Below are 14,922 nucleotides of genomic sequence, written 5' to 3'. Positions count from 1 at the left end.
TCAACAGCGAGTCGCAATGAGCGACGGGGAAACCATGCTGGCGGTGGTGCGACCTTCCCCTCTAAGGGTTGCGCCCTCTTGCCTGGTCGTGGGCCCAGCAGCGGCAGCAAAGGTGATGGCGGTAATCCTGGTGGCGACGGTGGTGGCTGGGTCAGAGGTAACCCTCATGATCCCTCCAGCACCGGCTATGGCAGAATAGAGGAGGGAGACCAGGCTCCCTACCTCGCCTGGCAAAGGGATGCATGGCTCACCCTCCTGGTCAGAGTTGAAGGCATTAGGAGGTGACATGGCTGGGCCAGAGGCAGAGCATCCGTAGGCAGGCCATGGGGTTGAGGAGGTGGAGATCCCCTGCCCTGGCGAGGCAGGCACTAGGGTGGTGCCATCGGCCGTCCCACCATCACAGGAGTTAGCGATGGTCCGATCATCGGTAGGGCTTTCCAACGGGTTGAGGGCGACCACCGACCTGGTGTGGCCCTACCCCGGTGACCCGAGGAAGGTTCGGTTCATCCTTCGGGATGAGGAGGAGGTGCAGCTCTAGGACGTACTTGGGGGGAGAGGACTCACAATGGAGTTTGATCTCGCCCAAACCAAGGCTAGGCTCAAGGAGGCCTTAGAGCGGGTCAAGCTCATCCATCAAGCAGTTATGGTCGACCTGCCCCACGTCGTAGAGGTAAGTTTTCTACATTTGTCCTTGACTCCTTGGTTTTCTACTGTTTGTCTCAACATGCTTGCTTCTTGCTTTGCAGTGTTTGGAGGAGATGTCAAGCCGCAAGTCCTATTTTCTCCAAGAGGAGCATGCTCGGATGGAGCAGGAGGCCACGATGTCAAGGCGGGTTGCCGAGCTCGAGCACTAGCTGGAGTCCACCCGCCATGAGTCTCAAGACCGGGTGGTCGAAGCGACGACAACGCGGGCGGTGGAACTGCTCACGGTGGAGCGGGCAACTGCCGCTGAGCAAGGACTTGACGTGGTGAAGGTCCGGCTGGCGGAGACTGAGGCAGCGCTCCAGAAGTCCCTGGAGGCTCTAGAGTCAGAGCGGAAGGCCCGGTTGGAGGTCGACCAGGAAGTGCTCGCGCTCTGGGGCCAGGTGCTCAGGACGGAGGAGTCGAACGCTTGGCTGCACGAGCAGGTGACTCAGCAGGAGGAAGGACTCTCCGTCCTCGAGAACACCCACCTTGGTATGTACCAATTCCGCTTTTGGTTAATGTCTTGGTTTTTTCCTTTCCCTTGCTTCTAAGCTTGTCATCCTTCTTCTAGAACTAGGCGGAAGGGTTAGGTCGCTGGAGCGGGAGCTGGAGACGGCCAAGGCGGCGGTGGGTCGGTGAGCGAAGGCACTGGCCAAGTCCCTCGAAGAGCGATGTGCTCTCAAGGGGGACCTCGACCAGATCTGCAACGTCACCCAAGTCGTCATCTCGGAGGTGTTCGGGTCAGCGCCGTGCACCAGCATGCCCGCCATCCGACTGGCGGAGGTCCCGGATGAGGTTCGGGCCCTCATCTCCGATGCGATGTTCTATGGGATGTTGGGGGTGCTGATCTTAGTGGCGATGCACCACCCAGACCTAGACTTCACCACCATCTGCAGCGAGTACGCCGACGGCTGGAGCGTAGACGCCATCCATGCGCTCGGGGAAAGCTTGCTGCCACATGCCTAGTTGGTGGCTGAGCAAGCCTCTGTGCAGTGGGTGATGGAGGCTCACCATGTGAGCATGGTTGAAGGCGCGTTCCAAGAAGATGTCACCCAACTGATGGATGGAGTGGAGGCCGGGTCAGAAGCAAACATTGTCCCACCTCCGACCAAACCGAACGTCGCCCCGTCGAAGAGCGAGCAGCCCTTATCTTCGTCGGTCATGCCGTTAGCCGATGCCACCGGGCGGCCATAGTAGTATTTAGAGTAGAAGTAATTAGCATATGTAAAGGATAAGTTCATGGGGAAGCCCTCGTGTGAACAGTTGTATTGATGAATACATCAATTTTTGTTTTGTGATGAATCACTTCATTCGGGGAAGCTTGTCCCATCCGTTCCTTATTTTTACCCTAGCATAGCTTTGTTTCTTATTCTTTCTTTTTCGCACCTGCCTGTTTTAATCATAGGCTGCAACCTTAAGAACCCAGGCATGGCCTACGAGGCTTAGCTACTCGTAACCATAGGTCATGGTGGGGTATGATCGGTCAGAATGTTTAAAGCATAAGTTATGTAGAGTAATTAAAGGAACGAACTACCCTTTTGTTCGGGTAGAAAGTATTTACTTATATGAGAGAAAAAAGAGAGATGTGGTATCACACCCTCGTGGAGCCCATGAGCAACCCAGGCCGAAAGTGTTCGGGTCAGGGTGCTTTGTAGGAGCGAACGTTGAATGAAAGAAAATGGTAAGACCGAATTTTAGGAGAAGAAATGACGTAACTGTTCGATATTTCAAGTGTTGGTGAGAACATCACCATTATCGTCCTTCAGTCAGTAGGTGCCCGATTGGATCACCTCAGTCACCGTATAGGGTCCTTCCCATGGTGGAGAGAGTTTGTGTTTCTCTTTGGTCGATTGGGTCCTTCGAAGCACGAGGTCTCTGACCTCAAGGGTCCTCCCTCTGATTTTCCTTTCGTGGTACCTACGGAGAGTTTGCTGGTAGTGAGCAGAGTGGATGACGGTCGTCTCATGGGCCTCCTCGAGCAAGTCGACTGCGTCTTTCTGAGCCTCCATGGCTTGATCACGGTCGAAGGCCTTCACTCTCGAGATGCCATGGTCGAGGTTGGAGGGCAACACTGCTTTAGCTCTATAGGCTAGGAAGAAGGGTGTGAACCCTGTGGATCGGTTCAGGGTCATTCTTAGGCTCCTGAGGATCGCTAGGACCTCTACAACCCATCGCCCAGCATACTTGTTGAGTCGGTCAAAGATGCGTGGCTTGAGTCCTTGGAGGACCATACCATTGGCTCGCTCGACCTGACCATTAGTACGTGAATGTCCGACCGAGGCCCAGTCGATTCTGATGCCATATCCATCACAGAAGTCCAGGAACTTCTTCCTAGTGAAGTTAGTTCTATGATCAGTGATGATATAGTTAGGAACACCGAACCGGTAGATGATGTTAAGGAAGAACTTGACCGCCTCTTTCGAACGAATGTTGGTGATGGGCTTCACCTCTATCCACTTGGTGAATTTGTCCACTACTATGAGTAGGTGAGTGAAGCCACCTGGACCCTTTTTGAGGGGTCCTACCATGTCGAGTCCCTAGACCACGAACGACCAGGTGATGGGGATGGTTTGGAGCTCTTATGCTAGCAAATGAGTTTGTCGAGCGTAGAACTGGCATCCCTCACACCTATGGATGACCTCCTCGGTATCTTGTAGCGTGGTGGGCTAGTAAAAACCTTAGCAAAAGGCTTTTCTAACTAGCGACCTCAGGGCCACGTGGTGTCCACAGATTCTGGCATGGACCTCGAGGAGGAGCTGCTTGCCTTGGTCGGTAGGGATGCACTTCATGAGTACTCCCGATGGACTTCACTTGTAAAGTTCGTTACTGAGTGCGACGAACGTCTTGGCACATCGAGCGATTTGTCGTGCTGTAGTCCTTTCGGGTGGGAGAACCTCCTCGAGGAGGTAGGCGAGTAGTGGCGCTCGCAAGTTGGCTTGATCGAGTGCTACCACGGCGACGGCGGTGAGCGACGGCGATGAGCGACATCATTATGGAGGCACCGAGGGCGGAGCCCCCGAGTGCCAGGTTGGCATCGGGGTGTATCTGGATCGGACCTTCTAGGATGCAGGCAGACGGTTCGTGAAGGTCGTTGATGAAGAACCCGTCTGGCAGCCAATTTTACGAGAAAATCGGCGACATCATTGTCCTTTCGGGGGACATGGTGTAGCTCGATCCCCTAGAATTTGTCCTCGAGCTTGCGCACCTCCTGGCAGCATGCTGCCATGAGGGGGCTTTTGCAAGAGGACTCCTTCATGACTTGGTCGACGACCAACTTCGAGTTGCCACGAACATAGAGCCACGTTGCGCCGAGCTCGATGGCGATGCGAACTCTGTTGATGAGGGCCTCATAATCTGTGGTGTTGTTTGAGGCCAAAAAGTGGAGGCGGATCATGTACTGGAGCCTGCTCCCATCCGAGGAGATCAAAACCACTCTAGCTCTCGAGCCAGGCGCCATTACGGACCCGTCGAAGTACATCGTCCAGTACTCATCGGTGACGTCCAGAGTCGGTAGCTGGACTTCTGTCCATTCGGCGACAAAATCTGTGAGAGCCTGAGACTTAATAGCGATATAGGGGATATACCTGATGTCGTGGCCCATTAGTTCGAGTGCCCACTTAGAGATCTGTCCCGTGGCATCGCTGTTGCGGACGATGTCTCCCAGCGGATAGGAAGTGACGACCGAGACTTCATGGTCAGTGAAGTAGTGTAGGACCTTTCGGGTCACCATCAGCACGGCATATAGAAGTTTCTGTACCTAGGGGTACCGAACCTTGTCATTGGTGAGTACCACTCCAATGAAGTACACGGGTCATTGAACCTTAAGGTGGTGTCCTGGCTCCTCCCTTTCGACGACTAGGGCGGCGCTCACCACGTGGTTGCTTGCCGCGACATAGAGGAGGAGGGGTTCTCCCCGTTCGGGGGCGAGGAGGATTGGGGCTGACATCAGCAATGCTTTGAGGATCTCCAAAGCGTGCTGCGCTTCCTCAGTCCAGATGAACGCGTCCGTCTTTTTGAGAAGCTTGTAGAGAGGCATCCCCCGCTCGCCTAGCCGAGAGATGAACCGGCTTAGGGCGGTTAAGCAGTCAGTGAGCCTTTGTACGCCCTTAACGTTGCGTATAGGGCCCATGTTAGAGATGGTCGTGATTTTTTTGGGGTTGGCCTCGATACCGCGTTTGAACACAATGTATCCAAGCAGTTTCCCCTTTGGAACCCCGAAAACACACTTTTTGAGATTCAATTTGATGTTGAACCTTCGGAGGTTCATGAACGTCGCGGCCAAGTTTGCGATCAGGTCACAAGCTTGAGCCATTTTGACCACTATGTCATCAACATAGATGGTGATTGTTGGTTTTGGCCGCTCAACTTGGTGAGGCTGATCGAGCGAGTCAATTTGATCGGCGAAGCATTGCTGCATGCACCGTTGATAGGTGGCGCCAGTGTTTTTTAGATCAAAAGGCATGGTTACATAATAGTACGAACCATACGGGGTGATGAATGAGGTTGCGAGCTGGTCAGACTCTTTCATCGTGATTTGGTGATAGCCTGAGTAGGCATCCAGAAAGGAGAGGATCTCGCATCCCGAGGTGGAGTCGACTATCTGGTCTATGCGTGGCAAAGGAAAATGATCCTTTGGGCATGCCTTCTTGAGGCCGGTATAATCAATGTATATTCTCCATTTCTCGGTCTTCTTTTTGACAAGAATAAGATTGGCAAGCTAGTCGGAGTGGTATACCTCCTTGATGAATCTGGCTGCCAGGAGTTTGGCGACCTCCTCACCTATGGCCCTACGCCTCTCATCATCAAAGCGATATAGGCGTTGCTTGGCAGGCTTCGAGCCCGGGATGCGGCATAATGCGTGCTTGGTGACCTCCTACAGTATGCCCAGCATGTTAGAAGGTTTCCATATGAAGACATCGTGAATGGCGCATAGAAAGTCAGAGAGCTCGTATTCCTATTTGGTCGGGAGCTGGGTCCTAATCGGCACTATCTTGGTTGGGTCGGTGGGGTCGATTCCCACCGCCTTAGTCTCCTCGAGTGGGCAGAAGGTAGTCGAGGAGGTTGGCTTGTTGCAGTTCGAGACTGCCGGAGTCGATGATTCTCTGAGCTGAGGGAGCTCGGCTGAGTTGATGACAGCAGTGGCGAGCTCAAAATGCTCGCGGTCGCACATGTAGGCGTGCGAAAAAGTGCTACCCACAGTGATGATGTCGTTCGGTCCTGACATCTTCAGCTTGAGGTAGGTGTAGTTGGGGATTGCCATGAACTTGGAGTAGCATGGCCACCCCAAGATGGCGTGGTAGGACCCCAGAAAGTCCACCACCTCGAAGGTAAGGACCTCCGAGCGAAAGTTGGCTCGGCCGCCAAACGTGACTGGCAGGTCGATTTGCCCGAGCGAGTATGCCTGTGTTCCTAGGATCACGCCATGGAAGGGAGAGCTCACTGGGCGGAGCTCCGACCGGGGGATGCGCATGGCATCAAGGTTGTCGACGTAGAGGATGTTGAGGCCACTGCTTCCGTCCATCAACACCTTGGTGAGGCGCTTCTTGCGGACAATGGGGTCGACGATGAGCAGGTAGCGACCCGATGTGGTGATGTGGGAAGGATGGTCCCTCTAATCAAAAGTGATCAGAGATTTCGACCAGCTAAGGAAGGAGGGGACGGCCGTTTCAGCGACGCATGCTTCTCTGTAGCGCACTTTGTGCTGGCGCTTGGAGTAGATGGCATCAGATCCCCCGAAGATCATAAGGCATTCCTTGGGATTGGGAAAGCCGTCCCCATCCTTGCCCGTCGTGCCTCCTTTCTTGGCTGCTGCCTCCTTGCCCTTTCCCTCTTTAGGCCCGCCGGCCTATCGTAGAAAGCGCTTGAGGAGTTCACAGTCCTTGTAGAGGTGCTTGACGAGGTAGGCGTGGTTGGTGCACGGGCTCTCCATGAGCTTATTGAAGTGGTCAGGCAGGCCATGCTAGGGCTGCTTGGCCACGCGATCAGCTGCGGCGACCAACGCGGAGTTGGCCGGTCGGCGCCGATCCTTCTTGTTTTTTTGCGCCTCTGCGTGGAGGGGCCCTTGTCTTGGTCCTCATGCTTGGCCTTGCCCTTGTCTCGGCCTTCATTGAAGACCGCTCCGACCACCTCCTCGCCGAAGGTGTGGTTCATGGCGACGTCGAGCAGGTCACGGGTGGTATGGGGCTTTAGACAACCAAGCTTATGAATCAAAGACTCACAGGTTGCCTCGGAGAGGAACGCGCTGATGATGTCTACATCAATGACATCAGGAAGGGAGTTGCATCGTTTCAAGAACCTACGGATGTAATCCTATAGGGACTTGTTGGGCTCCTATTGGCAGCTCTTGAGGTCCCAGGAATTCCTAGGGTGGACATACGTCCCCTGAAAGTTCCCGACAAAGACCCTCTTGAGGTCTGCCCAGTCGCGAATACTGTCAGGCTGGAGGAATTCGAGCCTTGCTCGAACATGCTTCCCCACGTAGATGGAGAGGTACTGAATGATGAAGTGGTCATCATCCACTCCTTCGGCTCGACAGGCGAGCCGAAAGTCTTCGAGCCATATACCGGGATTCATCTCCCCGGTATATTTTGCGACGTTGGTAGGTGGTCGGAAGCATTGTGGGAATGGCGCTCTCTGGATGCATCGACCAAAGGCCCATGGTCCCGGGCCATCCGGGCTAGGACTCCGGTCGTCAAGTCGATGACCATGCCTGGGGTGCGTTTCACCGCTCCCCTCGATGGTCCGGCCGAGACCCGTGCCACCTGCTCTCACCGCCACCCAATGGACGTCATCAACATGCCAGGCCTGACGCCGGTTGCTGATGACGCTGCGAGCATCTTGGTTTGGCCCAAGGCATTCGTGCACAGGTGCCCTCCTATTCCACGCCTGCCGGTCGCAGTGGTGAGCGGATGGAGCGATTGGACTGGCGCGACCCCATTCCCCCGGTAAGGAAAGAGGCCACAAGTTGGAGGCGTGATGCGGAGCTTTCCGCCTATTGAACGGCGGTGGTCTCCACCAGCGCCCAAAGGTTCCGATGGACCGCCTGCTCCTGTGGGTCTATAGGCTCAGGAAGGCCACGCAGAAGCATCGCCGCCACGATGATGTTCTGGCTAGCCTAAGTGAACTATGGAGGATTGTTCCCCCCATCGATGATGTTGCGCTGAACCTAGCGGGCGCGACCCTAGGCGTCGCTCGCCAGGTTACGCACACGGGAAACAATGTGGTGTGCCGAGCACGCCAGCGCAGGTGGCGGCTGGTTCTGCCGTCTTTGTCATAGCTCCTCACAGTGCTCCTACACACACACGAGGGCCTCCGTGCGAGGGTCTAGAGGGGTGTGGGTCTGTAGAGACTCCGCTACCACCGCGGCTATCCCGAGGCGTCCGCCATAGCGCACTCCTGAGACAGAGGGTGGCTAGGTACCACGACATCACCGATGCTAGAGCCGTTGCTCTCAACATCGTCATCCATGAGGTCGTAGAAAGAGGCGGGAGCGTAGCCCGCCATCCCCACGAATTCGGATGTGAGAGGGGGCAGCGTCAGTATCTTTCGGAGCCCCCGTGCATACGCGTTCGTGGGGGATGCGAGGCCGTAGGGGAACCGATTACATGACGGTCGCGGTGAGGACAACGGGGTCCCTCCAGAGAGTCAGAGGAAGATATGTAATTGCGAGTAAAGAACAATATCTACGTTACTCACAGTGGGGTTTGAGCCCAGTGTAGGCTCAGAGCGAAGCGCAGATGTAGACGCCTCGTCGTTGAAGTCATCGGGTGTCCTAGAGCCGACGTAGGGTGCTCCTCCTCTGATGGGCACCGGGACAAGTGCCTCCACGTGGAGATGAAGCACGCCGAGCCGGTCAGCGACGAAGTCCAGGCTTCCGAAGAGGAAGGTCTGGGATGGCTCGAAGACATGAGGAATCCACATCCCAATAGGTGGGAGTGCAGAAAACTCCAGCGAGCCAAAGTGAGTCATATCGCTTGAGCCCGCCATGCCGAAGACGGTGGGAAGGTGGGCCATCCGATGACCAAAACCGTGAACGTACGGCGTCCTCCACACGGACGGCGTCAACTGTCGGTGCGAAAAGTGACCAACTAGTAAATATTTATCGTTTTGTCATACGTTGTGATCGGATGTGGCCTAGCACTCAATGACATAGGGTTTATACTATAGGCAACGTGCCCTACGTCCAGTTTGAGTCGTCCGGTGACTTTATTCCTGAGCTTAGGTGCTCGAAGTTTGCTGTGGGGATACAAACGAGAGAGAGTAAGATGGGGAGTATCAGAGGTTCGGTCGGACTCTGAACCGAAGGGCCAAGAGTGACGGGAGCTCCGACGTGCGCTAAGTGTTCGAGCGTATGCTCTATGTAGCTTTAGAATGTCTAAAGCTAGCAGAGAGTGAGTCGGAATGATCTGTGTGGTGTCTGTTGTTCGTCGAATCGATCCCTTGTTGGTCGTCCGAATCCTCTTCTTTTAGGAGAGAGTGCATCCCCTTTTATAGATGAAGGGGATGGCCTTACAAGTGAGAGAGAGGGAGTGCGTGCTACCTAGTCTTGTTGCCCATGCCATCGGGTACGAGACGGTTTGTCGGCGCCTACAATACTGTTGGCGCCCTGATGCAAGTGGTTGGTTCCATCGTGTTCTTCTTGTATGGCAAATGTCGGCGCCTACCATACTGTAGGTTAAATGTCGGCGCCCACAACATTGTTGGTGTTCTGACATGTTTGGAAGGTTATAAAGTACCCTTCTGACATGACCTGACAGTACTGTTCTGTAGGTGTGCAGGGTACGGCCCTCGGTATTGTGGTTTGACTTCAGCGCCCTACCTTTCTTGCTCTACCTAATTCTTCGGGTCCTTACTGAGCAGGCGTCCCCGTTCGGTTGTTTCCCAGTCGGCTCCGACCGCGACGATCGGAGAAGAGCTGTAAGCAGAGGTTCTGTGTACTACCGGTCGGAGAAGCGAGTCGAAGTCGAAAGCGAGCGTCGTCCCTTCCTAGCCAGGCCTTCCAGTCGGAGAGGCGGGTCGGAGTTGAAAGCGAGCATCGTCCTCCCTGGCCAGGCCTTCTAGTCGGAGAAGCGGGCCGGAGTCGGAAGCGAGCACCGTCCCTTCTTGGCCAGGCCTTCCGGTCGGAGAAGCGGGCCGGAGTCAGAAGTGAGTACCATCCCTTCTTGGCCAGGCCTTCTGGTCGAAGACTGGATCGCCCTTCTGGCCTGTTGTTTAGATATTTGGGCCGGCCCAGGAGTTTTGCCTTTCGTTCGCAACGTCGTCTGCTGGGCCGAGCTTTTTGCTGGGAAACAGGTCCATGAGGGACCCCGGGTTTATGAACCCGACAATATCCTATTATTTTATTAGATTGTTCCATTAACTTGTGCAAGACCAGAGGTCTGAATCGATGCAATAACATGTAGGTCTAGCTCATACATACAATAGCTCTATTAAAATCTTTCCACAAAAATAGATCTAAGAATATCTTGCTACAACATGCGAGTTATCCTTCTAGTATCTTATAAAAACAAGCACCACTATATATATCTATCTCTCCATGCAAAGTATCCACGTCAGCAGCCCACTAGCATGCAATTATGATAACTATATCTTCATGCAAGCCATCTACGTCAGCCGGTCACAATGCCTACATCGATGAACATATCATACACTGTCATTCATTTATAATAGTCTACCACTTCATGGACACTATCCATACTAATGAATGACACATAAGCCAATAACCATCGACTGTCCAAGTTCCATTCCAAACTATCTATCCCCGTAGGAACGCAGGGGGTATCCTTCTTGCATCTTATAAAAAAACAAACTCCACTAGATTTCAATCCTATAATGCAAACTATCAACGTCATTCCCCACTAATTGCCACATCATCCACCCACTAGCTTTCAATCTCAACTAGTACAAGCTATCCACATCATTCCCTACTAACTTCCAATCTTTTAATGCAAGCTATCTATGTCATCCCCACTAAATGCTAAAATTGTCCACATCATCACCCACTAAGTGTAAAAGCTATCCACATAATCACCCGCTAAGTGCAATTACCCTATTTTCATTCTACACAAAGACAATTCTTGCACATTGTGCTGTTTGTTTTGTCATTCCATCATCTTATAATCCAATCTAATATTCTATTAGTATTTTATTGGATTCTTCCATTACCTTGCTCAATTTTGACCCGATCCATGAACATGTAGGTCCAGCTCATATTTTTACTGGATTCTATCGCTAATATTGAAGTCATGAACACATTTTCTCAACCATATTTTTACTTCCCATAATGTCTTCATAGAGCTTCATATCTTGTTCTTGATCTAGATTTTTAGTTTATATTTTTTTTAGGAAAAGATTTTTAGTTTATATACTCGTAAAAGTTAGAATAATCAGCGTCTAATCCATGTTTGTTTTTTTTGGAGAAATCACCACCCTCTTTATTGATGCACTTAGTCAACGAATTACAAATGCCAAAAAGGCGGTTCTAAAAACCAGACATGCCTGCATGTATCAAAAGAAATCAAACTCTATTATTATAAAAACAGGCTATGCCTGCGACAGGCACCGGGATGCCCAGCCCAGATAACCATAAGGAGCCTGGTAGAGTTAGACTCAACAAGAAATGTATTTTCAGCCCACTCATGAATACCATCCGGCCCAACATCCATCCAGGCCAGGCCACTAAACTGGACGAGCGCTCTTCACGGCCTCACCACCGAGCGCAGATATATATAAGCTCCCACTCCCACGCGCACCTCTCTCTAAACCCTACCCGCCTCCGCCTCCGCGCATCGCCCGCCGCCGCCGCGCCCCGCGACCTCACCGACCAGCTTCAACTTCGACCATGGTGAGTTGCCCGCCAAAACTGTATCCAGCGCCAAGATCCAGCGCGTCCCTATGACCCGCACAAGGACTAATTCGTGTTGCGCAGGCGGACGTCGATGTGGAGCCGGAGGTCGCCGCCGGCGCTCCCAAGAAGAGGACGTTCCGCAAGTACAGCTACCGCGGCGTGGACCTCGATGCGCTGCTTGACATGTCCACCGACGACCTCGTCCAGCTCTTTCCCGCGCGCGCCAGGAGAAGGTACCTTTCGTGCCGCGATTCGTTTGTTTCCGTGGGATTTTGGGTTGCAGAGATCTGATGTGATGTGTTTGTTTTGGTAGGTTCCAGAGGGGTTTGAAGAGGAAGCCGATGGCGCTCATCAAGAAGCTGCGCAAGGCGGTCAGTGTCCAACCGCTTAATTTTCATTACCTCTTTTTGGTAGCGTTTAGTGTGGCCCGATCTAGACAATTGCGTGGATCTGTTATGCTCTCTTGATTATATGATGCTTATTAGATTATTCTCGTATTTTTTTTGCATGCTTGTTTTTCGTATTTAGCTATAAGCATTCGAGAAATTAGAAATGTTTAGATGCGTGTTTTCTGAATTTTCGATCTGTATGATTGTGGTGTGGCATGCTTTTTTTTTGTGAACTTGGTTTCGCAAAATGTACTTTGACCAAATTCCAGTGGCTATGGTTGTAGATTTTCTATTTGGTTGTAGTGTTACATTTACTGTAAATTTGCACTTGGAAGGATATGCAGTTGATTGAATCAGAAGGCCGGTTTTCTCAGTGGTGGAGCTGGGGCTATTTTTTTTTATTTGGGGGGAGGGGGTTGCTTCAAATAACTCTGTATTATAAAGGAAATTCATGATACTCGCCAATCTTATAAACTCATGCGTCCCGGGTTTTCTGGCAACTTAGCCTGTAGCTTGAATGTGTAGCAAATAAGGTTGCTAGCACCGTGTTGTGGTGTGTAGCAAATAAGGTTGCTAGCACTGAGTATTGCGATTATGAATTGTGAATCTTATTATGTCTAGCAGGGTTAATTACTGTATTTTTTAAGAGCTCTTATGTCATTTGTTCTGTTGGTTTTTAATTGGGATTATAGACAAATATAAACTTGTCGATTAAAAACTTGTAACTAACTTTTGAATTGCTTACTGTACGGTGCATAGTTCTCTTTTTTTTCGTTATATAGCCTGCTGTCTCACAACCTGCCTTGCCCCAATTATAGTATTGTTGTGTCTGTTGAAGACTATTGGGATGATGATGGATCAAATTTTCTATCCTGAATGTACAGTATTTTTGTGGCACTTCTGTATTGATTGATCTGATGGCATGTTTGGAAAAAGGACGCTCCTGACACTCAATTTCCTTACTAGTTATCTCTCACTGCTGTTAACAGAAAAAGGATGCTCCTGCTGGTGAGAAGCCAGAGCCAGTGAAGACCCATCTCCGCAACATGATCATTGTTCCTGAGATGATTGGAAGCATTGTCGGTGTCTACAATGGCAAGACCTTCAACCAGGTTGAGATCAAGCCTGAGATGATTGGCCACTATCTCGCAGAGTTCTCCATCTCCTACAAGCCGGTCAAGCACGGTAGGCCCGGTATCGGTGCCACCCACTCGTCGCGGTTTATCCCTCTCAAATGAGTTGTTACCCAGATCTGTAGTGTCCCAAGGGTCCAGTGGCATTGTCCTTTCAGCTTTGCTACTTGTTTTGAACAAGTTACATACCGAAGACATTTTGTTCTGTTCCAGCTGTAGAATTCAAAGCTAAGCATCGCACAATTATGCTGTTTTGTTGGAAGTATGTGAGTTAAATCGTATCTAAGCTGTGATGCTACTTTCTTTGCTTTCCTTGATTTTGGGTTGTTTATTTCTGAAATTCTGAAGATGAGGCTTACAATTCGGGTGATGTGCCTCGAGTGGATTGGATTTAAATGTGACGATGTCAATTTATTGGGTGCCCCTTTAACATGTTATCTTGATAAGGTTCAACATTGGCAACCAGCAACCACTAAACATTGTGAGCCTCTGTTGCCTATCGTGATTTGTAGCACCAACAATTTTGGTTCTGTTTGTTTCAGAGCTATATGAAAAAAGCTGTTGTGAGCAATGTGTTGTGAAAAGCTGTAGCTGTTTGGTTAAAACAACTATGAAATCTATGTCAATCTCTTCACCCTCCCTTAAATAGCTCTCAATCTCTTCACCCCCTTTAAATAGCTGTAAAACGTCTTTTTATCTCTACTAGTAGTGTGTCTGTGCCAACACTACGCCAAAATACAAAAGAAACACCACCTAGTTCACTGCCTTGACAGACGATTGGCTTGGCCAATGTTTCGATCATCAATTGGGTCAAAGGAATTTATGAAGAAAGTGATGGAAACGTCAAGAGATTTTTTTTTACGGAACAAAAACTTTATTAATAATTAAGGAGTATCATTGCAGAGAAGAGACAAAACAAACTCAGGAAAAGAAGAAAAAAAGACCTCGCTACGACCCAACCTAATTGCAAAATGAGCAAGTTCATGCGCTACATTATTTTGACTCCTACCAATTTTAACGATGTCTAAACTACTCAACTCCTCCATAGCAATATGTGCTTCACGCACCAGAAACCAGCCCACCGAGCGGTCTTGATCAGTGTTCTTTAACTTTGTGGCCACCACAGCACAATCAGTTTCCAACATCATATGAGTATGTGGCCACCGCGCAGCAAGTGTAATCCCTTCGCGGCATGCAGCAGCTTCCACCTCCTCAGCATCCCTGCAATATGAAAGCAGACGCCATGATGCCAATTTTGCTTGACCTGCATGATCTCTGATCACCACACCCATAGCAGCTGCCCCTGAGCTAGGGATGAAGGCGCCATCAACATTAATCTTCAAGGAACCCTGCGGTGGAGGGCTCCACCGTTTCTGGACCTGTCGATCAGCTGCAGAGGGGCGCCTGTTCCCCACAAGTGCACACTGCTTCCCCTTAGTATCATGTTGCGCGCTTCCCCGACGGCATTGTAGAAGAGAGTCCATGTATCGTGTCAAGAAAACGATGGACCCCTCCACAGAAACCTTGTGTCCGACGCGCAGGACGCTGTTGCGTACACTCCAAACCCTCCACAAGAGCATAAGCAAGTTTGCATTCACCTCTGCCGCAAATCTGCTCATGAGGACTAATAACGAATCGGGTCCGGTAAACACTAGGTCCTCCTCAGCCGGCAGTGCCCAATGCTCTCTCATAGCGTGACGCAGGGCAATGGCATGAGGGCATTGCACACAAGCATGGAAACAATCTTCACTCCAGTGATCGCACATCTCAGATTTTTTTTTTAATTTTAACCTTTTTTCGAAACTAATTTTAAATCTAACACGTCCGATTTTTTTTAACTAACACTTTTGGCCGCGCCTATTGCCCTGAC

General features: G+C 51.0%; 1 protein-coding gene across 1 annotated transcript; it reads left to right on the top strand.

Moving 5' to 3' along the window:
- The first annotated feature begins 11,418 nt into the window (after positions 1 to 11,418).
- LOC136545335 (small ribosomal subunit protein uS19) lies at positions 11,419 to 13,355 on the top strand. Its single transcript, XM_066537355.1, has 4 exons — positions 11,419 to 11,527; positions 11,612 to 11,763; positions 11,844 to 11,901; positions 12,909 to 13,355. The coding sequence occupies exons 1-4, from the start codon at positions 11,525 to 11,527 to the stop codon at positions 13,155 to 13,157; spliced, it is 462 nt and encodes a 153-aa protein (XP_066393452.1). The 5' UTR covers positions 11,419 to 11,524; the 3' UTR covers positions 13,158 to 13,355.
- The last annotated feature ends 1,567 nt before the right edge of the window (positions 13,356 to 14,922 follow it).

Source organism: Miscanthus floridulus, chromosome 3 (assembly GCF_019320115.1).
Source record: "Miscanthus floridulus cultivar M001 chromosome 3, ASM1932011v1, whole genome shotgun sequence".
Taxonomy (NCBI): Eukaryota; Viridiplantae; Streptophyta; class Magnoliopsida; order Poales; family Poaceae; genus Miscanthus; species Miscanthus floridulus.
This window is presented reverse-complemented; position numbering and strand designations above follow the sequence as displayed.

Coding starts and splice junctions, on each gene's coding strand:
- LOC136545335 (XM_066537355.1), top strand. Junction 11,764..11,843: donor CCCGCGCGCGCCAGGAGAAG/GTACCTTTCGTG, acceptor TTGTTTTGGTAG/GTTCCAGAGGGGTTTGAAGA. Junction 11,902..12,908: donor TCAAGAAGCTGCGCAAGGCG/GTCAGTGTCCAA, acceptor TGCTGTTAACAG/AAAAAGGATGCTCCTGCTGG.